This window comes from Diaphorina citri, unplaced genomic scaffold (assembly GCF_000475195.1).
Source record: "Diaphorina citri unplaced genomic scaffold, Diaci psyllid genome assembly version 1.1 scaffold400, whole genome shotgun sequence".
Classification (NCBI taxonomy): Eukaryota; Metazoa; Arthropoda; class Insecta; order Hemiptera; family Psyllidae; genus Diaphorina; species Diaphorina citri.
In genome coordinates, this window is record NW_007377835.1 from 86,147 (window position 1) to 107,416 (window position 21,270).

General features: G+C 37.4%; 2 protein-coding genes across 2 annotated transcripts; both read left to right on the plus strand.

Annotated features, from left to right (window-relative positions):
* Positions 1-259: 259 nt before the first annotated feature.
* Positions 260-7,499, plus strand: LOC113467083. The gene is made up of 6 exons (XM_026823051.1): positions 260-342; positions 1,538-1,745; positions 2,275-2,442; positions 2,949-3,090; positions 6,302-6,545; positions 6,812-7,499. Exons 1-6 carry the CDS (start codon positions 260-262, stop codon positions 7,497-7,499), a joined length of 1,533 nt encoding a protein of 510 aa, XP_026678852.1.
* Positions 7,500-13,153: 5,654 nt separating this feature from the next.
* On the plus strand, positions 13,154-20,352 carry LOC103508450 (THO complex subunit 6). Its single transcript, XM_008472997.3, has 3 exons — positions 13,154-13,347; positions 19,364-19,582; positions 20,148-20,352. Exons 1-3 carry the CDS (start codon positions 13,244-13,246, stop codon positions 20,329-20,331), a joined length of 507 nt encoding a protein of 168 aa, XP_008471219.1. The 5' UTR covers positions 13,154-13,243; the 3' UTR covers positions 20,332-20,352.
* The last annotated feature ends 918 nt before the right edge of the window (positions 20,353-21,270 follow it).

Here is a 21,270-nt window from a genome sequence, read left to right on the forward strand (position 1 = left end):
CGCTTTGCTCGTTTCATTTTTGACTGGATTTTCGATTTTGTTCTTTAAATTGGCAGTTATAATCGCTCCATTCAAGTCAGAATTGTCGACTTTGTCTTTCAGATTTGATGTAATCGGTCCATTTTTGACGAAATCACCCGTAGGATTCATCAAATCAGTCTTGATCTTTTCATTATTGGTAGGACTGTTGATTTTATTCTTTAGATTATCAACTTTTGTCAGCTCACTTTTGAAGGTGCCGGTTTTCGAAAACGCCTTCATGACCTGGAGGTTGGATGGAAGAGCACCTCAGTTTCACCTCTACAAGGAGGATTCACCCAATCCTGATTCTGGATCTATTCGGTTAGTATAGATAGGTACCTATATAATTATTGTAATGAATTATGTACGCATAAATGCATATTATTTGGATTTTCGATTCCTATTGAAAAGAACCCGGACCTCTACGTAGTTTCGTACCTACTAGGTCAATGTAACTACTTGGGCACTAAGTTCTTCTGGTGTTAATACCTACCTACAACTGGAATCCCATAATTTTCAACTATGAAACTAAAAAGGAGGTTTGGCGAGGTGTCTTAAAAAAAAAAAAAACATAAAAGAGGGTGACTCCAAATCCAAATTCTTTTAGCTTGTCTAGTCTAGTCCAGGTATATGTCCAGATTGTCCAGTAAAATAATAGTGTAATAATACCTACTAAACATGGGCATCACCTTATCAGCATAATCTAACATTCTATAGTAAGGCATAATTTGAACGTCAAAAAAATTCAAAATAGACAAGATTTCTATACCCAGTCTAGGAATGTAGGAGGTTTCGAGACCCGAGTCCGAAAGAAAAGATAAGATCAACATATCCAACACAGACATATCCCTTGACCCTCCCCCTCCCCTCGGGGGTTTATCTTGGGTCCGAATATGAAGAAACCAAGAAACTAAAGGGTTTCATCTAGAAACAATAAGTACCTTTAAAGACTTATGTATGTAAATCGAACATAAAACCCATAAGCTCCTTTTTTTGTCTCCAAGGTAAGATTTTTTTTTTTTTAGAAATTTACGGGATAACCCCATTTTATTGTTTTATTGGTAGTAAGATTTCTGATTTACTGTCTGTCCGTCCGGAGGTTAAGTAAATTAGGGAATTTTTTTTCCTTCTTTAGATTAGAGGGAACTGTAAACCGAAAGCGAAGAGAGAAGGAAGACAGGATAGGAGAAAGCCAGCCGTTCCGAGAACGAACCTTATCTGCTTAGGAATCCCCGACCTAGCGCTTACAAAATCTCTGTCAAAATACTTGATCTGACCTACATACTTTATTATTATGTTGATCGTTTTACTTCGACTGTAGTGTAGACACATCTTCAGAGTCGTTCCATTTTGGCAGGTTAAGGCCCGTTTCCACTTGTCCTGAGTTTCACACGTACGACCTGTAGGCAATGTAATTGAAAAGAGAGTATTCCCACTTAAACACGACACGATTTTTTTACAAGTGGGAACGGGTTGTTACTCTAAAGTCTAAACGGAAAAACGCCTCTGATTTCAGGACCGATCTCCCCCTCTTCTCGCGCTGTTCCGAAGGTCCCGATAGTGACGTCATCACCAACGCGACCACCCGCGGCAAACGCAAACTGAGACGCGCGCGTAAAAAGTTCCGCAAGCGATCTAGTCGTTGCGATCTGTCATCGTCGAGTGATTCAGATGAGAGAAGTTTCGGGCTCAATGAGGATGATATCGATCGGTATTTAGCACAGGTGAGAATTTGAGAAATTAATTGAACTGTTACGGCTAAACAAAGTTCTAACGGTGCCTTCTCGCTATGTAAATTTTGACTTTGGTCTGATGTTTTTCCAACATTCAAAAGTCTTACTATAAGATACCGTCTTAGTAAAAAATGCCAAAAGCCTGAAAGTTTGGTCCGACAGTTTTGCCCCAAAAATATTCAATACACGGTGGAAGTTTGCAGTTAAGTTTTTTTTGGATGAGGTAAAAAGGAAAAAAAAAATCAATTTAAAAATGACTTGTACAATACCTACTTCTGCTACCTTCGTAAATTCAGAGGCAAAAACGTTTTCTCTTCTCGAGCAAGTAGGTATTTACTACGAACAACCTTATATTTAACAATGTAGATTCGTAGAAGCTTAACCCACTATTAGGGCTGTTTGCCCCTACACCTAAGCCTCGGAGTGCTTTTTGTGTGAAGACAATCTATACATACAAACAACCTTATTATAAAACGTTGTGTGGTCTACAGTGACTGACTTGTTTCGTTCTTTGTTCCAGTCCTCCCTGGAGTACCCGGGCAACATCCCCATCGTCATCTCCTCCACCTGCATTCTCTATCAAACCACGCTCAGCGGCTGCCAAGAAGAAATCCCGCTCCAACTAGGTCTCATCGTGAACGCCATCTTCAAAAAGTCATTGAAAGAAGTGAATGTTAAAAGTATCAATGTCCTCTTGCTATGTGGATTTTGGTTTTTGCTAATTTGTCTTGATGTTTTTCCCAATATTCAAAAGTCTTATTGTAGTAGAAATATGCCAACAAAGGCCTGAAAGTTTTGTCCGATAGTTTTTTGCCAAAACTATTCAATACACGGTGAAAATTTGCACATTCATTTTTTGGTTCAGGTAAAAAAGAAGAAAAATGGAAAGTAAAAAATCAATTTAAAAGTGACTTCTACAATACCTACACACTTCCGCTGCCTTCGTAAATTCAGAGTCAAAAACCTTTTCTTTCCTCGAGCAAGAAGGTACATATTATTTGCTGCAAACAAAACCTTATTTAAAAATGTAGATTCGTAGAAGCTTAACCCATCCTCCAGGACTGATTGCCCCTACACCTAAGCCTCGGAGTGGGCATTTTATGTAAGAAGACAATGTACAAACAACCTTATTAGAAAAAATCGTTGTGTAGTCTTTTGTGACTGTGACTAACTTCATTCCGCTTTCTGTTCCAGTCCTCCCTGGAATACCCGGGCAACATCCCCATCGTCATCTGCTCAACCTGCATTCTCTATCAAACCACGCTCAGCGGCTGCCAAGAAGAAATCCCGCTCCAACTAGGTCTCATCGTGAACGCCATCTTCAAAACACTACAATGCCCTGTAACAAACACAAAAGGATCTGTTTTAGCTAAATAGAAGACAGGTTAATGAAATTTGGTCTCAGTGTTTACCTATAACATCTCTAAAGGTGTGTCCCTGTGTCCACACAGAGTCGACAGCCATCAATTGATGTGAATCGACGTCGATCGACGGCCGTCGACTATGTTTGCACACATCTTAAGACTTCAAAGTCAAAAGAGGGTAAAATTCCTGCCGCGGTTGAGGGATTGAACCCGCGTCCTCCAGCTCACTAAACGAGCACCCTAACCCTTCCGCAAAGACACACTGAGAAAAAAAAATGGGGACAGGGTGCCACAAGTTTAGGGTGGAAGAACTCTATTATTGGGTTACTTCCCCTGATTTAGGCTGTTGGAGTGCTATATTATACTCGTAGTGTCCAGCTTCCCGATGTAGAGTTCAATATTAGAGTGCCGGAACCCAGTCACCCGATTAGGCTGCCTAGTTTTTTTTATGTATAAAGAATCCCTCTGTATATTAAATATTTAACATCACCCTATACATATTAAATATTTAATGTTTTAATGTACCAATCGTGCTATATGTTTTATGGATAATCTTTAAAGATACTCACATCTCTCACATTGGGAAGGATTAAAGGTTAAGAAACGAAATCTTCGCTGTTGGAGTGCTATATTATAGTGTCCAGCTTCCCGATATAGAGTTCAATATTAGAGTGCCGGAACCCAGTCACCCGATTAGGCTGCCTAGTTTTTTTTTTCTCAGTGTATAAAGAATCCCTCTGTATATTAAATATTTAACATCACCCTATACATATTAAATATTTAATGTTTTAATGTACTAATCGTGCTATATGTTTTATGGATAATCTTTAAAGATACTCACATCTCTCACATTGGGAAGGATTAAAGGTTAAGAAACTAATCGTGCTATATGTTTTATGGATAATCTTTAAAGATACTCACATCTCTCACATTGGGAAGGATTAAAGGTTAAGAAACGAAATCTTCTTCATATTCTTCTCGGGTAATAAGAATCATATTTGGACCCGCCCCCTTGGATTACTTTCCATTACCCTCTGTACGGGGAACCTAGACTACCTAGAGCAGAGGTTCTCAACCGGTGGTACGCGTACCACTGGTGGTACGTGGATACATTTTAGGTGGTACGCAGTCATATTTTAATAATAACAATAAAAAATGTTGAATGGTGGGATTTTAAGACTATAATTAATCAAAATAATTGATAATCTGTTTAAAATTAAATGAAGAGAACGGTTCGTCGTAGAGCGATGAAATTTTTTTGGGACCATTCCCACATTGGCACATTCCCAGTCTGTTCCAAGGACGCGTTCGTAACAATTTCGTGAAAATCATCCATTTTATTTCGAATTTTTGCTAGTCGTGTGATGTTCATGCCTTTCTTTTTATTTTTTTTACCCGGGAATAAGCTTCATTTGAATTTCATTATGTGAAGTACCTATTATTACCATCATTATTATCGCTATTATAATAATAATGATAATACTTCATGTTGTGTATCCGATATTCCGATCCCGTCCATATATTACCAATCAGTATCGCCTGTATGTTTTTATTTTTTTACCCGGGAAGAAGCTTCATTTGAATTTCATTATGTGAAGTACTTATTATTACCATTATTATTATAGCTATTATAATAATAATGATAATACTTCATGTTGTGTATCCGATATTCCGATCCCGTCCATATATTACCAATCAGTATCGCCTGTATGCCGGTATCGCATGTAAACTATCACGAATTCACGACATAATGCGATTTAATTAGATATAATTTAATGACGAAACAATTCTTTATAGCGAACAAGTTCCTAAGTTCTTTTTTAAGTTTATTTTTTATTTTTACTACGAGTACCTATTATGATTTTTGCTGCAAACAAAAGGATCAAGTCCCAGAGTCAGACTCAATTCTCACCATTTTCAAAGAAGTAAACGGACCCCGTCATCATAGTACGCCCATCAAGAAAGTCCACTCCAAAACTGCCGAGTCAAATGAGAGCAGGAAAATGAAGAAACACTGTTCATATTATGATTTTTTAGTTTCCCGTTGAAAGTTGCCAAGTGAATTGCGGTGTTCTCTCGTGATTTATTGAAATTTGTGTGTTTTTTTTTCTATCGAAATAAGAATTTTTAGTAATAAAATCATAAATAAATTTTGTCGGGATTTTCGGGCAGGTGAATGCATAATAGGTATATGTACATGATTGTCAGTTAAAAACCTTAGGCGTGCGTGGCATGTGTTTATAAAACTACCGATATGCGATAACCTAATAACTTTATTGGCGAACAAGTTCCTAAGTTCTTTTTTAAGTTTATTTTTTATTTTTACTACGAGTACCTATTATGATTTTTTAGTTTCCCGTTGAAAGTTGCCAAGGGAATTGCGGTGTTCTCTCGTGTTCTCGTGATTTATTGAAATTTGTGTTTTTTTTTCTATCCAAATAAGAATTTTTAGTAATAAATTTTTTCGGGATTTTCGGGCAGGTGAAGGTGAATGCATAATAGGTATGTACATGATTGTCAGTTAAAAACCTTAGGCGTGCGTGGCATGTGTTTATAAAACTACCGATATGCGATAACCTAATAACTTTATTCTGTAATATTTTTGATACATGTCATACATGTGTAATTTATTATTACTTCATTAGGTGCACTTTTACGACGCTCGCCTGGTAATCAAGAGAGCGTGGGTTCAATCCTTGCTGAGGTATAGAAATTTGTCCTGAATATAATTTGAGAGTTTAGTAGCAACAATAATAGTAAGTCAATTATGAAACCGCTTTTTACCTATGTGTCAAATTTTGTCATTTTGTGTCATGAAAACTTTTGTTTGTTTTATTTATGAAACAAAACTTTTTTAATAATTTTGAATTTTGAAATATTAAATAATGATAAAAAAAAATAAATAAACTAAAGTAATATAAAAACAACTACCACACATGGCCGTGATGCTTAGCGTGTAATCAAATAAATAAATAAATAAATAAATCAAATTTGTAAGACAACAAATACTAGTGACCGACAGAAGTGTTCTAGTAGTGAACTCTGTGTGTCTCTTCAGTCGACCCGAATGGACAGTTACCAAAACTTGAAATCCCTCAGAAACGAACCGTCACTTCCCAACGTTGATTTTAGCTTTCAATATAATTGGGAGCCTATCCGAGAACCTTTTCTCAACATTAACAGACAGTGACCGACAGAAGTGTTCTAGTAGTGAACTCTGTGTGTCTCTTCAGTCGAAACGAATGGACAGTTACCAAAACTTGAAATCCGTCAGAAACGAACCGTCACTTCCCAACGTTGATTTTAGCTTTCAATATAATTGGGAGCCTATCCGAGAACCTTTTCTCAACATTAACAGTGTTCACCATAGAGAATTCAACAAACAATCGAAACAAAAACAAGGGTTCGAGGATAAGAAATTTAAAACCATTGAAATCATGAAAGATCCAGTGACCGACAGAAGTGTTCTAGTAGTGAACTCTGTGTGTCTCTTCAGTCGAAACGAATGGACATCAGTTACCAAAACTTGAAATCCGTCAGAAACGAACCGTCACTTCCCAACGTTGATTTTAGCTTTCAATATAATTGCGAGCCTATCCGAGAACCTTTTCTCAACATTAACAATGTTCACCATAGAGAATTCAACAAACAATCGAAACAAAAACAAGGGTTCGAGGATAAGAAATTTAAAACCATTGAAATCATGAAAGATCCAAGCGCAACGCTCGGCAGGAAAACCAACAGAGTGAAGAAACCATGCTTCAAAATTCACAACAAACTAGAAACCAAAACCAATCCGAAGGAGGGTGTTGACAACAAATTAGAGCACATTGCTGAAAACGAACCCACAGAACAAGTCACTCCAAAAGAAAGCGAGAGTCCCTCTGGAAAGCGTGACAAAATATTAGAGCACATTGCTGAAAACGAACCCACAGAACAAGTCACTCCAAAAGAAAGCGAGAGTCCCTCTGGAAAGCGTGACAAAATCAATAGCAATATTAACAATAGTTCACGACCAAAAGATGAAACGCCCAAACCACAAACAAAAACCGCGTCACCAACTTGTGAGCACCAACAGCTAGACAACGTAACCAAAAGAACCGCAAACAACCGACAAGACAACGTAATCCAAACAAGCGCAAACATCTTCAGAAGCAAATCAGAGGTCAGTCGAAAAGTTGACACGTTATCCACAGCAAGTTACCCGTTAAGAAAGAAAGTGTCGAAGATCAAACACGCCACATCCACGGACAACATTTCCCTGTGCAGCGAAAAAACAATCGATGATTTGTTCCTCAAATACAAACAATTCAGAGGCCTATTTTATGAAGTATCAAGAGGCACTGCAAGCAGCATCCAGAATGTTAGGTCCCATTCCTGACTTGAATTGCAACCGAGAAGTTGAACCGAGTGAGGCTGGTTCAAATCAGAGTTACACTATAAAGAAGTATAAACTTCCTACTCTAAAATTGAGAGAGTTTGGAGGTGGTCTATACCAAATCATTATCTCTATATTATGTATACGTAAGTGTATCTATTTATAGTACCTATTCAAAATAAAGTGTTGGCGATCTGTAATTTCCTCTCAATTGGACCCTCCCCTATTTTTTTTTATTCTCATGTTTAAGCTATTTTTATTCTGTTTTTAATGTTCTGTTGAGAATTTCAACTCTAGACTCTAGACTGTCAGATATTGGCAAAATACCTGTACATATATCCATTGATCCATATTGGTGTTCGCATACATATCTATCTCTTGCATAGGTAAATGGATTAACCTAAATCTCGAGTTTCGGCCAGACACAAATAATTGAAGGTTTGAAAATTCATAGTTATAGGTACGTATCTACCTACTTATCTGTAGGTATGTACCTATTATTTATTTTATATTCGCGGAATTTAAATTTCTACAAAAAGAAAGTCCGAGTTTTTTTCTTCAATTTCTATTGCGAGTGGGTTGTCTTTATCAAGATAACGCTAGTGTACCACGCTTCCTATAATGATTTTCAGAGGAAGAACCAAAATTGAAATTGTTATATCATGGACACTTGTAACTCTCACATTATGTGATCTTTAGCCTGTCCAACGATTTTGCACTAAAAGACCGTTATAACAAGGTCGTTCCTGCCTAAATGTGGCACTTGCTCGAGGAAATAAAACGGAACGGAAGAAAATATTGACAAATGGTACGTTTTTTTCTGTGCATGGACATGGTGTAAAAAAGTGACTACCAGTTGAATATTAGAGCTCAGTTCGTTCGGTCAATAAAGATGTACGGTTGGATTTTTGTGATTTTTTTAATGGAAATATAATGACTCACCCGGTATGGAAGAACGTGAGGGCATATCTCCATTGCGAATGGGAGGAGACAGTGTAGTTTGCAAGGCGTTACATTATAACAAGGTCGTTCCTGCCTAAATGTGGCACTTGCTCCAGGAAATAAAACGGAACGGAAGAAAATATTGACAAATGGTACGTTTTTTTCTGTGCATGGTGTAAAAAAGTGACTACCAGTTGAATATTAGAACCCAGTTCGTTCGGTCAATAAAGATGTACGGTTGGATTTTTGTGATTTTTTTTTAATGGAAATATAATATAATGACTCACCCGGTATGGAAGAACGTGAGGGCATATCTCCATTGCGAATGGGAGGAGACAGTGTAGTTTGCAAGGCGTTACACTTGACCCGTGAGGGCACCATGGGTCCCGTATAGGTGTTTGCAGTGGGGGATACGAGATTTTTTCCGTAAATCTTCTTCTTCTTGTTGTGATTGCCATGTTATATATAAGTAACCATTAACCAATGAAGAGGAAGAAGAACCATCTCCTCAGAGGTTGAAATCAGCCTAGGAGATGCTTTATTTGTACCTAAATATTCAAAAATAAAGAAATCTTATTCAAATTCAAATTCAAAATTCTTCTTCTTCTTCTTCTTCTTCTTCTTCTTCTTCTTCTTCTTCTCTACCTTTTCCCGTGTTCAGACGGGGTCGGCGTTTTTCGTCAGCCTCTCAATCAGCCCTAATTAGTGTGAATGCTTTGGGCTGCAGACATTTGTTTTTTGCTACAAATTTTACGAGTGGATGCCCTTCGCACTCACCCTTTGCTATTTCTATGTATTGTTTTATTGTACAGGATTACAACAGGTGCATAGTACAAAGTCATGGAAAGAACCAGAAATACAATGTTGGCCAGCCTAGTTAGCTTAGTTGGTAGTGCATCTGCCTTGTAAGCGCTAGGCCGCGGGTTCGATTCCCGCCCGGGGCGGATTTTATCCTGATGGGATAATGTTCGTTCTCGGAACAGCTGGCTTTCTCCTATCCTGTCTTCCTTCTCTCTTCAATTTCGGGAGGATAAGACCATAGCAGTTACAAACCCCACCCCTAGAGTCCACCGTACAAAACATCTAGGGTCCAAGGTACAACATCCTTAGGGTTCAAGGTACAACATCCTTAGGGTTCAAGGTACAACATCCTTAGGGTTCAAGGTACAACATCCTTAGGGTTCAAGGTACAACATCCTTAGGGTTCAAGGTACAACATCCTTAGGGTTCAAGGTACAACATCCTTAGGGTTCAAGGTACAACATCCTTAGGGTTCAAGGTACAACATCCTTAGGGTTCAAGGTACAACATCCTTAGGGTTCAAGGTACAACATCCTTAGGGTTCAAGGTACAACGCCCTGGGGGCCAAGGTACGACGGATAAAAAAGGTGTAAAAAAAAATGTTGGCCAATTTAGTAGAAATTTTGGGAGGTATTAGTTTTCAATGAGTAGATGAAAAAAGCTATAAGGCGTGTAGTCCTATCTCCAACCCTTCAACCCCAAATTTGCCTTCAAAATTTGAAGATTTTTTCCATTTAGAATACATTGCGACCAAGGTACAAAGGGTATGGGTCCAAGGTACATAGGGTAGTTGTACCTTGAACCCCAAAAAGGTGGTGTCGGAAAATTGGGTATATCTCTTAATTAAAAATTAGTAAAACAATCATTGCTAATTGTATAGATAGCCAAGAAAATTTCCTTTCTAAATCAATTAAAATTATGCCAATAACATTAATAGAAAAAATTAAAAAAATCAAAAAGTGATTTTGGGGGCCAAGGTACAACCAGGCACCCTACGTACATTTAGGAGTCTTACAAGCGCCGAGCGGGCTGAAGGGTACCAAATACATAAGACCTTGTTTAAAACTGCGGGAGTAAAATAAAATTTTTGGTTGATAAGTCTGGCAGAGGGACTATAAGCAGAGAGTAGATCAGCGTCTAGCTAGGGGACTATAAACAGAGAGTAGATCAGCGTCTAGCTAGGGGACTATAAACAGAGAGTAGAATAGTCCAAATTTCCAAATGTTAGGCCAATCAGTTTATAGCCTACTAGGAGCAAAAAGGACCCCGCGACTTGGGCCTGACCCCCTTTATACGGCCCTGACAGATATCGCTATTAGTTTCAGATCAAGGGGTATACACAGGTTAAGATAGCAAAGCACGAGTGAAGCATTCAATCTTCTTCCCACGATATAATTGCAAAGGACAACATGATTGGTAGAATATTGCACTCATTATTAGTACGGGGTGTCATGGGGAATGAGTTCTTGCTATGTATTTTATGTTCAATTCCCTCCCGGGGCGGATTTTATCCTGAATATCATGTTTGTTCCCGGAATGGCTGGCTTTCTCCTATCCTGTCTTCCCTCTCTCTTCGCTTTCGGGACGATAAGACCTTGACATCAGTTACAGTTCTCTCTATCAATCCTCTTAAAAAACCCCTAGGTAGATACCGATATGTATAGGTACGAGCTCATATTCAAGCTACGTGAATTGATCTTGGGTACCTATTTATTAGACGGTCTCCCTAATAGGTACGGTATCTAGTATCTACATACCTACATGATACAATAGAACAGTTGCGCTTACTTGGGTGATGTTTCAAAGTCATAGAGCAGGAAAAATGAGGACCAACGGAATTTTTCTTTTTCTTCTAAAATTTTTGGTTGATAAGTCTGGCAGAGGGACTATAAACAGAGAGTAGATCAGCGTCTAGCTATAGGGAATAGGGGACTATAAACAGGGAGTAGAATAGTCCAAATTTCCAAATGTTAGGCCAATCAGTTTATAGCCTACTAGGAGCAAAAAGGACCCCAAGACTTGGGCCTGGCCCCCTTTATACGGCCCTGACAGATATCGCTATTAGTTCAGATCAAGGGTTATACACAGGTTAAGATAGCAAAGCACGAGTGAAGCAAGTATTCAATCTTCTTCCCACGATATAATTGCAAAGGACAACATGATTGGTAGAATATTGCACTCATTATTAGTACAGGGTGTCATGGGGAAAGAGTTCTTGCTATGTATTTTATGTTCAATTCCCTCCCGGGGCGGATTTTATCCTGAATATCATAATGTTTGTTCCCGGAATGGCTGGCTTTCTTCTATCCTGTCTTCCCTCTCTCTTCGCTTTCGGGACGATAAGATCTTGACAGTTACAGTTTCCTCTTAGGTACGGTACCTACATACCTACATGATACAATCAATTGCTACATAGGTACCTACATCAGAGATGCAGAGATCTGTTAAAATTCAATAAATAAATCTATGGTAGGTACATGGTACATGTAAGAAAAGAAAATTGATCTAACAATTTCATAATGTCAAGAAATTAGCACTGAGGTACTGTGGTGTCTTGGGGGCGAACCTCGCGGTTTTGAAATACCTGCATACCTAGGTACCTACCGACCTAAAATAGGTAGGTACCTACTTACTAATTTCTTGTACCTATCTCGTCGATACACGATACTAATAATGTTATTTCTGCTTTATTTAGAAAACGAATAGGTAAAAACTAGATACCTAACATAAAAAATCTTGATAGATTCTGACGTGACTTTGTGAAGATTCATCTAGAAAAGAAGAACACAATAGCTTTATTACTGTGAAGAGTAAAAGCTACCTATTTGTGTTCTTCTTTTATAAAAAATCGTTTCAAACTTGGAAAAGTTGGTAGAGTACCTACCCACTGTTCCCATGACCGCTGCCGAGTTCTCCCGCTGAATAGCGAGGGATATCCTTTGAGTGAGGAATGTAGCGGCCTTACTATCTCTTATTTATTTTCATATGTAGGTAGGTAGGTAGGTAATACCTTATTCTGCTAATAGGTAGTTATTGTTGATTATTGTGATGGGTTTACGGTAGAACCTCGATAGGAAAGTAGGTCGGTATCTATAACGAAGAACGAACCTTACTTAAAGCTCCAATTTAAAACGATTACTTACCTAAATAGATACCGGACCAACGGACACAAACCAAAGGAAAAAATAAAACCACAAACGGAAAATCGTTGAAGGTTTGAAATTTTAAATTGAAAGTACGTGGCACATTGCATAACTATATGAGGGAAATTACTTACCTAAATAGATACCGGACCAACGGAACAAACCAAAGGAAAAGGAAAAAATAAAACCACAAACGGAAAATCGTTGAAGGTTTGAAATTTTAAATGGAATAGAGGGAACTGTAACTGCCAGGGTCTTATCGTCCTGAAATCGAAGAGAGAAGAAAGGATAGGAGAAAGCCAGCCGTTCCGAGAACGAACATTATTCCATCAGGATAAAATCCGCCCCGGGCGGGAATCGAACAAGGAAAAAATAAAACCACAAACGGAAAATCGTTGAAGGTTTGAAATTTTAAATGGAAACATGGCACATTGCATAAGTATGAGGGAAATCAGGGGCTGGATGACGTCATCCGCTGATAAGTTGATAATGATTCTGATGTTCTTTTTTGAATTTGAATTTTGATTGATATTTCAATTAGATTTTTTACGGTAATAAAGGGAAAATTAAAGTACTTATGTATTAAAATTTAAATTACAATAAATGTAGGTAGCAAAATTAATTTTTAAAATGCAAAATGAAATCATATCGTAGGTATTGATGAAATTTTCAAATTTTCAGGAGACAAAAAAATGCATGGTGTAAGGGGACCCTAGTGTTTGTAAACAAAATGATAAAACACCTAACCTCGAAATTTTGAAAGTTCAAATTTTTTCCTCTCTCTTTCAGAAGAATCAGAAGGGAAAAGTTTAATTTGTGGCAACTTTAACTAGAATTTAAACGAAATTTTCGGCTTTTACAATGGTCGATAAGTCGGATTACAACACCACACTCTCACAGCAATGTTCCCCTTGTGGGGATTTCCTGCTAGCTGGAAACATGGATGGAGAAATAGCCGTATTCAAGTAAGTATTCTCCGATACTTCCTATGGGAAGTTGTGAAGAGGAAAGGGTATCCCAAACATGTCTTTGTGGCAAAGGAGAAGGAGAGAAAGGGATGCAGTGAAACAGTAAAGTTTCCAGTTCGTATGACTCATGAGACTGAAATGATTTGATGAAAGTAAGAAACTAACAGGAGGTAAAAACCAGATGTGTAAAGTATAAAATGATACCAATGTTCCAGGGACATTCATAGGAAAAGATATGAAATTTAGGTCATATTAAAACTCTTGAAGATGTTACCTTGGATCTCAAAATATACTCTGTTGTACATGCTCTCAAATTTAATATCTAGAAATATATATCAGAGCCCTGTTCCACATTACATGAAGAACTTCATACCTACTCACTTGGCGATAACTTTAATATTACACGAAATCTTGCAGAAGAGAAACCTTTCAAATAGGTATCATTTCATATTGGTTGTTGTGATGTCAAAATATTGTGAAATATAAATTTCAGGAATGAGCCAGCAATTAAAAGTCCAATTTTCCCCTTTTTTTCCAGTTTACAATCAATATTCAACTCCTCGTCATCAGAAAATACCAAAGGGAGACCAATATATCACTTCAATGTTCCTCAGTCACTCCAAGTATGCAGTATGACATCCACAGAACAGTTCCTTATTGTGGGAACAACTACAGAAATCATCGGGTATCGCTGGGACTCCATTATCAATTCCAAATCTCCCGAAGTTACCTGGACCATAAAAGTACCTGCAGCTCTGTGAGTATCATATTGTGCTGGAGTGAGTACCAAGTAGGGTTGCATTGGCATAGGTGTACACTTGTACAGGTAAAGGGCGTAAAGGCATACAAGGAGGCATAAATGATAAAAATAAAACAAAATGTGTTTTGGCCTCATAAAAGTATGTACTTACCATGATTTTAGAAATTAAAAAAGTAAAAATTGGCATTTTGAGGATGGATTCTGGTTAAGTGTTAACCCATCTTTTGGGTAAGTACATACTTACCATGCTGGGATCACTACACATCACAATCACAACTTCATCTCATTTTTTACACCTTTTTGAAGTGTCACCACATCAAATCAGGATGGAATATGTCAATTTAAAATAGCCTGTGTTACTTTCAGTAGGTACCTATTCTTGAAAAAAAAAAAAAAAAAAAAAAAAAAAAAAAAAAGGTTTTCATTCTTTTTTTTTTTTTTGGGAATAAAAAAAACTCTTTACCTTGTTGGGTGGGTGTTTCACTGCTATTTTTATTTTGTAGGAATGAAACAACTGCTTAGACTTGTGTGGTCTGTGTTGTAGCATGTATACCTCTCACCAGATGGGTGAAAAGAGACACACTACTTCCCGTTTAGGTGCCGGGTCAACACAAAAACACCAGAAAGTGACCATTTTTTAACAATTTCGTTTCCCTTCTGCCTCACAGAGACATGATAGAAAGATGTGATATCAACTCAATGCTAGTGGACGATTCCAGTGAAGGACTTGGATCAATCCAAAGATGATAACATTAGGTCCATCAAGGAACATTAGATACAATAAGTAAAATCAATAAACCTACTAATTTATATTTAGTTACCTACATATCTTAGTATTGTTAGTCCATAAATTTATGTATGAGATTTCTTGGTCGATTTCTTTACGGTTCTTTTCCAAAACGTTCAATTTCCAAACCCCAAATTTGCAATTTTGCCATCATCATTAAAATAAAATGTAGACTTGCTAATTTTTTCGCTCACCTAGATTAAAAGAGTCTATACCAAATCATTATCTCTATATTATGTATACGTAAGTATCTATTTATAGTACCTATTCAAAATAAAGTGTTGGCGATCCGTAATTTCCTCTCAATTGGACCCTCCCCTATTTTTCGTTCTCATGTTTAAGCTATTTTTATTCTGTTTTTAATGCTCTGTTGAGAATTTCAACTCTAGACTGTCAGATATTGGCGAAATACCTGTCTATATCCATATTGATGTTCATGTTCGCACATATCTATGTTGCATGGATTAACCTAAATCTTGAGTTTGGCCAGACACAAATAATTGAAGGTTTGAAAATTCATAGTTATACGTATCTATTATTCTGTTGATGTACCTACCTATTATTTATTTTATATTCAAGGAATTTAAGAAGAAAGTCCGAGTTTTTTTTTTTTTTTTTTTTTTTTTTAAATTGGGGTACGCGAGAGACCCTCCGAGGGTATGCGAAAATAAATAAATAAATGTGTACTGGCGGAAAAAAGGATAACAAAAGCAAATTTTGACAGCTTGTCAGTGCAGTACAGTCCAAAAAGGTACTCAATGTGTTCAGAACTCATTAGTAATGGTACCATCATACTAGGTATGGATTATGGATACCTGGTACTCATTATGATGGTGGCGGGAGATCGTGAGATTAAATCCGGGTACGTACCTATAAGGGGTACGCGTACCCCCGGTTGAGAATCACTGTTCTAGGAGATTGAAAGTAAATATAGTCAATTATTATGGAAAATAATGACTCAATGATTGTAGTCACTGTAATCAGGTATGTCTAAAGTGGTTATACTGAAATTACTCATTCTGAATTAGAAATGGAATGGACTTAAAGGTGGCATGTTGTTTTGTGGTTGATTCGACTTTGACGATTAAAAAAATACCGGTAAATCGTGAACTCTGACGTCACGGCATACGCTCGCGTACACAATGACGTCATATTAAATGTTCCGAGCAAAGCTCCCTCGCAGGTAACACATTAGTATGTTTGTGCGCATACGTTTCTGCGCATTTCTTTCTGCTCTTCCGCCAGCGTGCTTGCATATTGGCGCTACCTAGCGAGACAACTGCCTGAAGTCTGACGTCACACAACACACATCTTTGAACTCTTTCATTAGAACGGAAAATGAAAATTGAATATTCGACCTTTTACAGTTATTTTTTCGGAGTTTTGACCTCAGATTTGGATTTTTCACAACCTTTTTCATAGGAATCGACCTTTTATTCATAAATTTTACACAAATGCAACTGCTCCATTGCTACATAGGTACTTACATCAGAGATGCAGAGATCTGTTAAAATTCAATAAACAAATCTATGGTAGGTACATGGTACATGTAAGAAAAGAAAATTGATCTAACAATTTTATAATGTCAAGAAATTAGCACTGAGGTACTGTGTCTTGGGGGCGAACCTCGCGGTTTTGAAATATCTACCTGCATACCTAGGTACCTACCGACCTAAAATAGGTACCTACTTACCAATTTCTTGTATCTCGTCGATACACGATACTAATAAAATGTTATTTCTGCTTTATTTAGAACACGAATAGGTAAAAACTAGATACCTACCTAACATAAAAAATCTTGATAGATTCTGACGTGACTTTGTGAAGATTCATCTAGAAAAGAACAACACAATAGCTTTTCTGTGAAGAGTAAAAGCTACCTATTTGTGTTCTTCTTTTATAAAAAAATCATTTCAAACTTGGAAAAGTTGGTAGAGTACCTACCTACTGTTCCCATGACCGCTGCCGAGTTCCCCCGCTGAATAGCGAGGGATATCCTTTGAGTGAGGAATGTAGCGGCCTTACTATCTCTTATTTATTTTCATATGTAGGGTAATACCTTATTCTGCTAATAGGTATATTATTGGGTTTTCGGTAGAACCTCGATAGGAAAGTAGGTCGGTATCTATAACGAAGAACGAACCTTACTTAAAGCTCCAATTTAAAATGATTACTTACCTAAATAGATATACCGGACCAACGGAACAAACCAAAGGAAAAGGAAAAAATAAAACCACAAACGGAAAATCGTTGAAGGTTTGAAATTTTAAATGGAATTTACAAAGGATGTCAAAATTAAATAAATTCATGAATAGGTACAAAACTCAAGTTTGTATTCATGATAGAAACTTCCATTTGCCAGCCTAGTTAGCTTGAAGGGTAGTGCAACTGCCTTGTAAGAACTAGGTCATGGGTTTGATTCCCACATGGGGTGAATTTTATCCTAAACAGATCCTTTCTCAGAATGGCTGGCTTTCTCGTATCCTGCCTTGCTTCTGGGACAAAAAGACTTTAGCAATTACAGCTCCCTCTATCAAACCTCTTGAAAAAAAAAAACAATGGTTTTCATTAATTTATTTCCATTGTATCTTCCAGTGAATCAAAACTAGCCAGCTGTGGCGAGGATGGCAGTGTCCGACTGTGGGATAGTCGACAAAAAGAACACACAGCCATCGTGCACCCCTCACAGAACCTGAAGCTGGCCAGATCCCACCTGGGAAAATGGGTGGGAGATGTGTCTATCAATGAAGACTGGATGGTAAGTAGTCATATTTTCGTTTATAAATTTAAGAATTGAAGAAAGATATTCACGTGAGTTCATGGGAGTCAGAAACAGTAAAATGTAGTTATAACTTTTCCCATAATATTGTAGGTAATTTCGTTCATGATGGCCACACTACCCTCACGTCACGTGACGTGATAGTAGTGTAGCTGTTCTGAACAAAATTACGAGTACCTACAGTAAAATAAAGGAAACTTCGAACTACATCTTTCTGACTCCCCATGAGCTCACGTGACGTGATAGTAATGTTTCTACCTTTAGACTCGAGCTACGATTTCGTCATACGATCAGATAGTATGATAAATCTGTCTCGTAAGCCAGCCTTGTAAGCGCTAGGTCGCGGGTTCAATTCCTACCCGGGGCGGATTTCATCCGAGATAAGGATACTATTTTAGACTTTGGTTTTAATCACTTCATTTGGGTTATACAGGGTGACTTTATTCACTGGAATCCTCGTCTGTAGATACCTCTGGTTCACACGGTATGGTCGGAATCTGCAGCCTTTGTCTTGAGAAACCCTGTAAGAACAACACGAATGTATCCATTTAGTTCAACGGCCGTGACGTCATCGCGTACGGGAGCGTATTCCGTGACGTAACTAAATGAGATTTACCAGAATGTTTCAAATCGATTTATCTCGGGATCTAGAAGACGTAGAAGAAAAAGACAAATTCCCTAGTTTCTCATTATTTCTGCTCTAGATCCTTGACTTTTTCGGTGAAACCAGTAAAGAAACCTAAAATTCACACCTATTTTGTACTAAATACATAAGAGATTGTTTAGACTGCGAGAGTAAAGGGACTTTTCAGTCTCATTCTGGCAGTATAAACAGGATATATTCTATTCTAAGTAAGAGCAACTGGTTTTTGGTCTTACCTGATATGAAGAGGATCCATCTTGGCCGGGTTTCCTGGACGGTGAAGAAGTACTGCTACCTCCCTGGGTAGGAGAAACACCAGCTCCTCCCCCCTGGGTAAGAGGGGAAGAACCATCTACTTCCTGATTGGCTGATGAGATATTAGCCCCGCCCTCATTTGAAGGGGAAGTATCAACTGACTTTTGATTGGACGAAGAGATAGCCCCGCTTTGACTGGAAGGAGGGGAGGTATGAGCTGACTTCTCATTGGCTGACGAATTAACCGATACTTCCTATGGGAAGTTGTGAAGAGGAAAGGGTATCCCAAACATGTCTTTGTGGCAAAGGAGAAGGGGAGAAAAGGATGCAGTGAAACAGTAAAGTTTCCAGTTCGTATGACTCATGAGACTGAAATGATTTGATGAAAGTAAGAAACTAACAGGAGGTAAAAACCAGATGTGTAAAGTATAAAATGATACCTACCAATGTTCCAGGGATATTCATAGGGAAAAGATATGAAATTTAGGTCATATTAAAACTCTTGAAGATGTTACCTTGGATCTCAAAATAAACTCTGTTGTAACATGCTCTCAAATTTAATATCTAGAAATATGTATCAGAGCCCTGTTCCACATTACATGAAGAACTTCATACCTACTCACTTGGCAATAACTTTAATATTACATAGATAATAATGAAATGTAGCAGAAGAGAAACCTTTCAAATAGGTATCATTTCATATTAGTTGTTGTGATGTTAAAATATTGTGAAATATAAATTTCAGGAATGTGCCACCATTAAAAGTGCAATTTTCCCCTTCTTTTCCAGTTTACAATCAATATTCAACTCCTCTTCGTCAGAAAATACCAAAGGGAGACCAATATATCACTTCAATGTTCCTCAGTCACTCCAAGTATGCAGTATGACATCCACAGAACAGTTCCTAATTGTGGGAACAACTACAGAAATCATCGGGTATCGCTGGGACTCCATTACCAATTCCAAATCTCCCGAAGTTACCTGGACCATAAAAGTACCTGCAGCTCTGTGAGTATCATATTGTGCTGGAGTGAGTACCAATTAGGGTTGCATTGGCATAGGTGTACACTTGTACAAGTAAAGGCATACAATGAGGCATAAATGATAAAAATAAAATAAAATGTGTTTTGGCCTCATAAAAGTAAGTACTATGATTTCAGATAAGTATTCAAGAAATTGGGCATTTTGAGGGTGAATTCTGGTTAAGTCTTTTGGGTACATTTACCATGCTGGGATCAATATGATCAATGCACATCACAATCACAACTTCATCTCATTTTTTACACCTTTTTGAAGTGTCACCATATCAAATCAGGATGGAATATGTCAATTTTAAATAGCCTGTGTTACTTTCAGTATGTACCTATTCTTAGAAAAAAAGTGTTTCACTGCTATTTTTATTTTGTAGGAATGAAACAACTGCTTAGACTTGTGTGGTCTGTGTTGTAGCATGTATACCTCTTATCAGATGGGTGAAAAGAGACACACTACTTCTCGTTTAGGTGCCGGGTCAACACGAAAACACCAGAAAGTGACCATTTTTTAACAATTTTGTTTCCCTTCTGCCTCACAGAGACATGATAGAAAGATGTGATATCAACTCAATGCTAGTGGACGATTCCAGTGAAGGACTTGGATCAAATTTGTACGCAGGATGCGGGGACAACAAAATACATGTCTTCTGTTTGGAGGATGGAAGGTGGATTCGTGACTACAAGGGACACGAAGATTATATTCACAGTATTTATAAATTGTGAGTTAATAGCCTTTGAGCAAATGCCGAAACCTGTCAGCTGCTGGTAAATCAAAAATTAGATTAAAAAAAAAAACACTTTATTTTGGATAAATATGTGAGTACAGAAACAAGTTCAAATACAAAACTCAATACTATTTTACTTAAGTTATAAAACCTACTTGTAAGTATCCATTTCATATATAACTTAAGTAAAATAGTATTTACAAAGGATGTCAAAATTAAATAAATTCATGAATAGGTACAAAACTCAAGTTTGTATTCATGATAGAAACTTCCATTTGCCAGCCTAGTTAGCTTGAAGGGTAGTGCAACTGCCTTGTAAGAACTAGGTCACGGGTTTGATTCCCACATGGGGTGGATTTTATCCTAAATAGATCCTTTCTCATCTTTTAATCCTTTCTCAGAATGGCTGGCTTTCTTGTATCCTGCCTTCCTTCCCTCCTTGCTTCTGGGACAAAAAGACTTTAGCAATTACAGCTCCCTCTATCAAACCTCTTGAAAAAAAAAACTACGATATGATTTCATTTTGCATTTTAAAAATTAATTTTGCTACCTACATTTATTGTAATTTAAATTTTAATACATAAGTACTTTAATTTTCCCTTTATTACCGTAAAAAATCTAATTGAAATACCTACCTATCAATCAAATTCAAAAAAGAACATCAGGATCAGAATCAAAGCATTATCAACTTATCAGTGGATGACGTCATCCAGCCCCTGATTTCCCTCGTAGGTATGCAATGTGCCACGTTTCTATTTAAAATTTCAAACCTTCAACGATTTTCCACAACGATTTTCCGTTTGTGGTTTTATTTTTTCCTTTTCCTTTGGTTTGTTCCGTTGGTCCGGTATCGATTTAGGTAAGTGATTTCCCTCATATAGGTATGCAATGCGCCACGTTTCCATTTAAAATTTCAAACCTTCAACGATTTTCCGTT

Excerpts from the sequence above, each read along its gene's own strand:
- LOC113467083 (XM_026823051.1), top strand. The coding sequence starts at position 260 with ATGACCTGGAGGTTGGATGGAAGAGCACCTCAGTTTCACCTCTACAAG. Across the intron at positions 2,443-2,948 it reads TGAATGTTAAAAGTATCAAT|TCCTCCCTGGAATACCCGGG; the intron begins GTCCTCTTGCTA and ends TTTCTGTTCCAG. Across the intron at positions 6,546-6,811 it reads GAGGATAAGAAATTTAAAAC|CATTGAAATCATGAAAGATC; the intron begins CATTGAAATCAT and ends GAAATTTAAAAC.
- LOC103508450 (XM_008472997.3), top strand. The coding sequence starts at position 13,244 with ATGGTCGATAAGTCGGATTACAACACCACACTCTCACAGCAATGTTCC. Across the intron at positions 13,348-19,363 it reads GGAGAAATAGCCGTATTCAA|TTTACAATCAATATTCAACT; the intron begins GTAAGTATTCTC and ends CTTCTTTTCCAG. Across the intron at positions 19,583-20,147 it reads ATAAAAGTACCTGCAGCTCT|AGACATGATAGAAAGATGTG; the intron begins GTGAGTATCATA and ends TCTGCCTCACAG.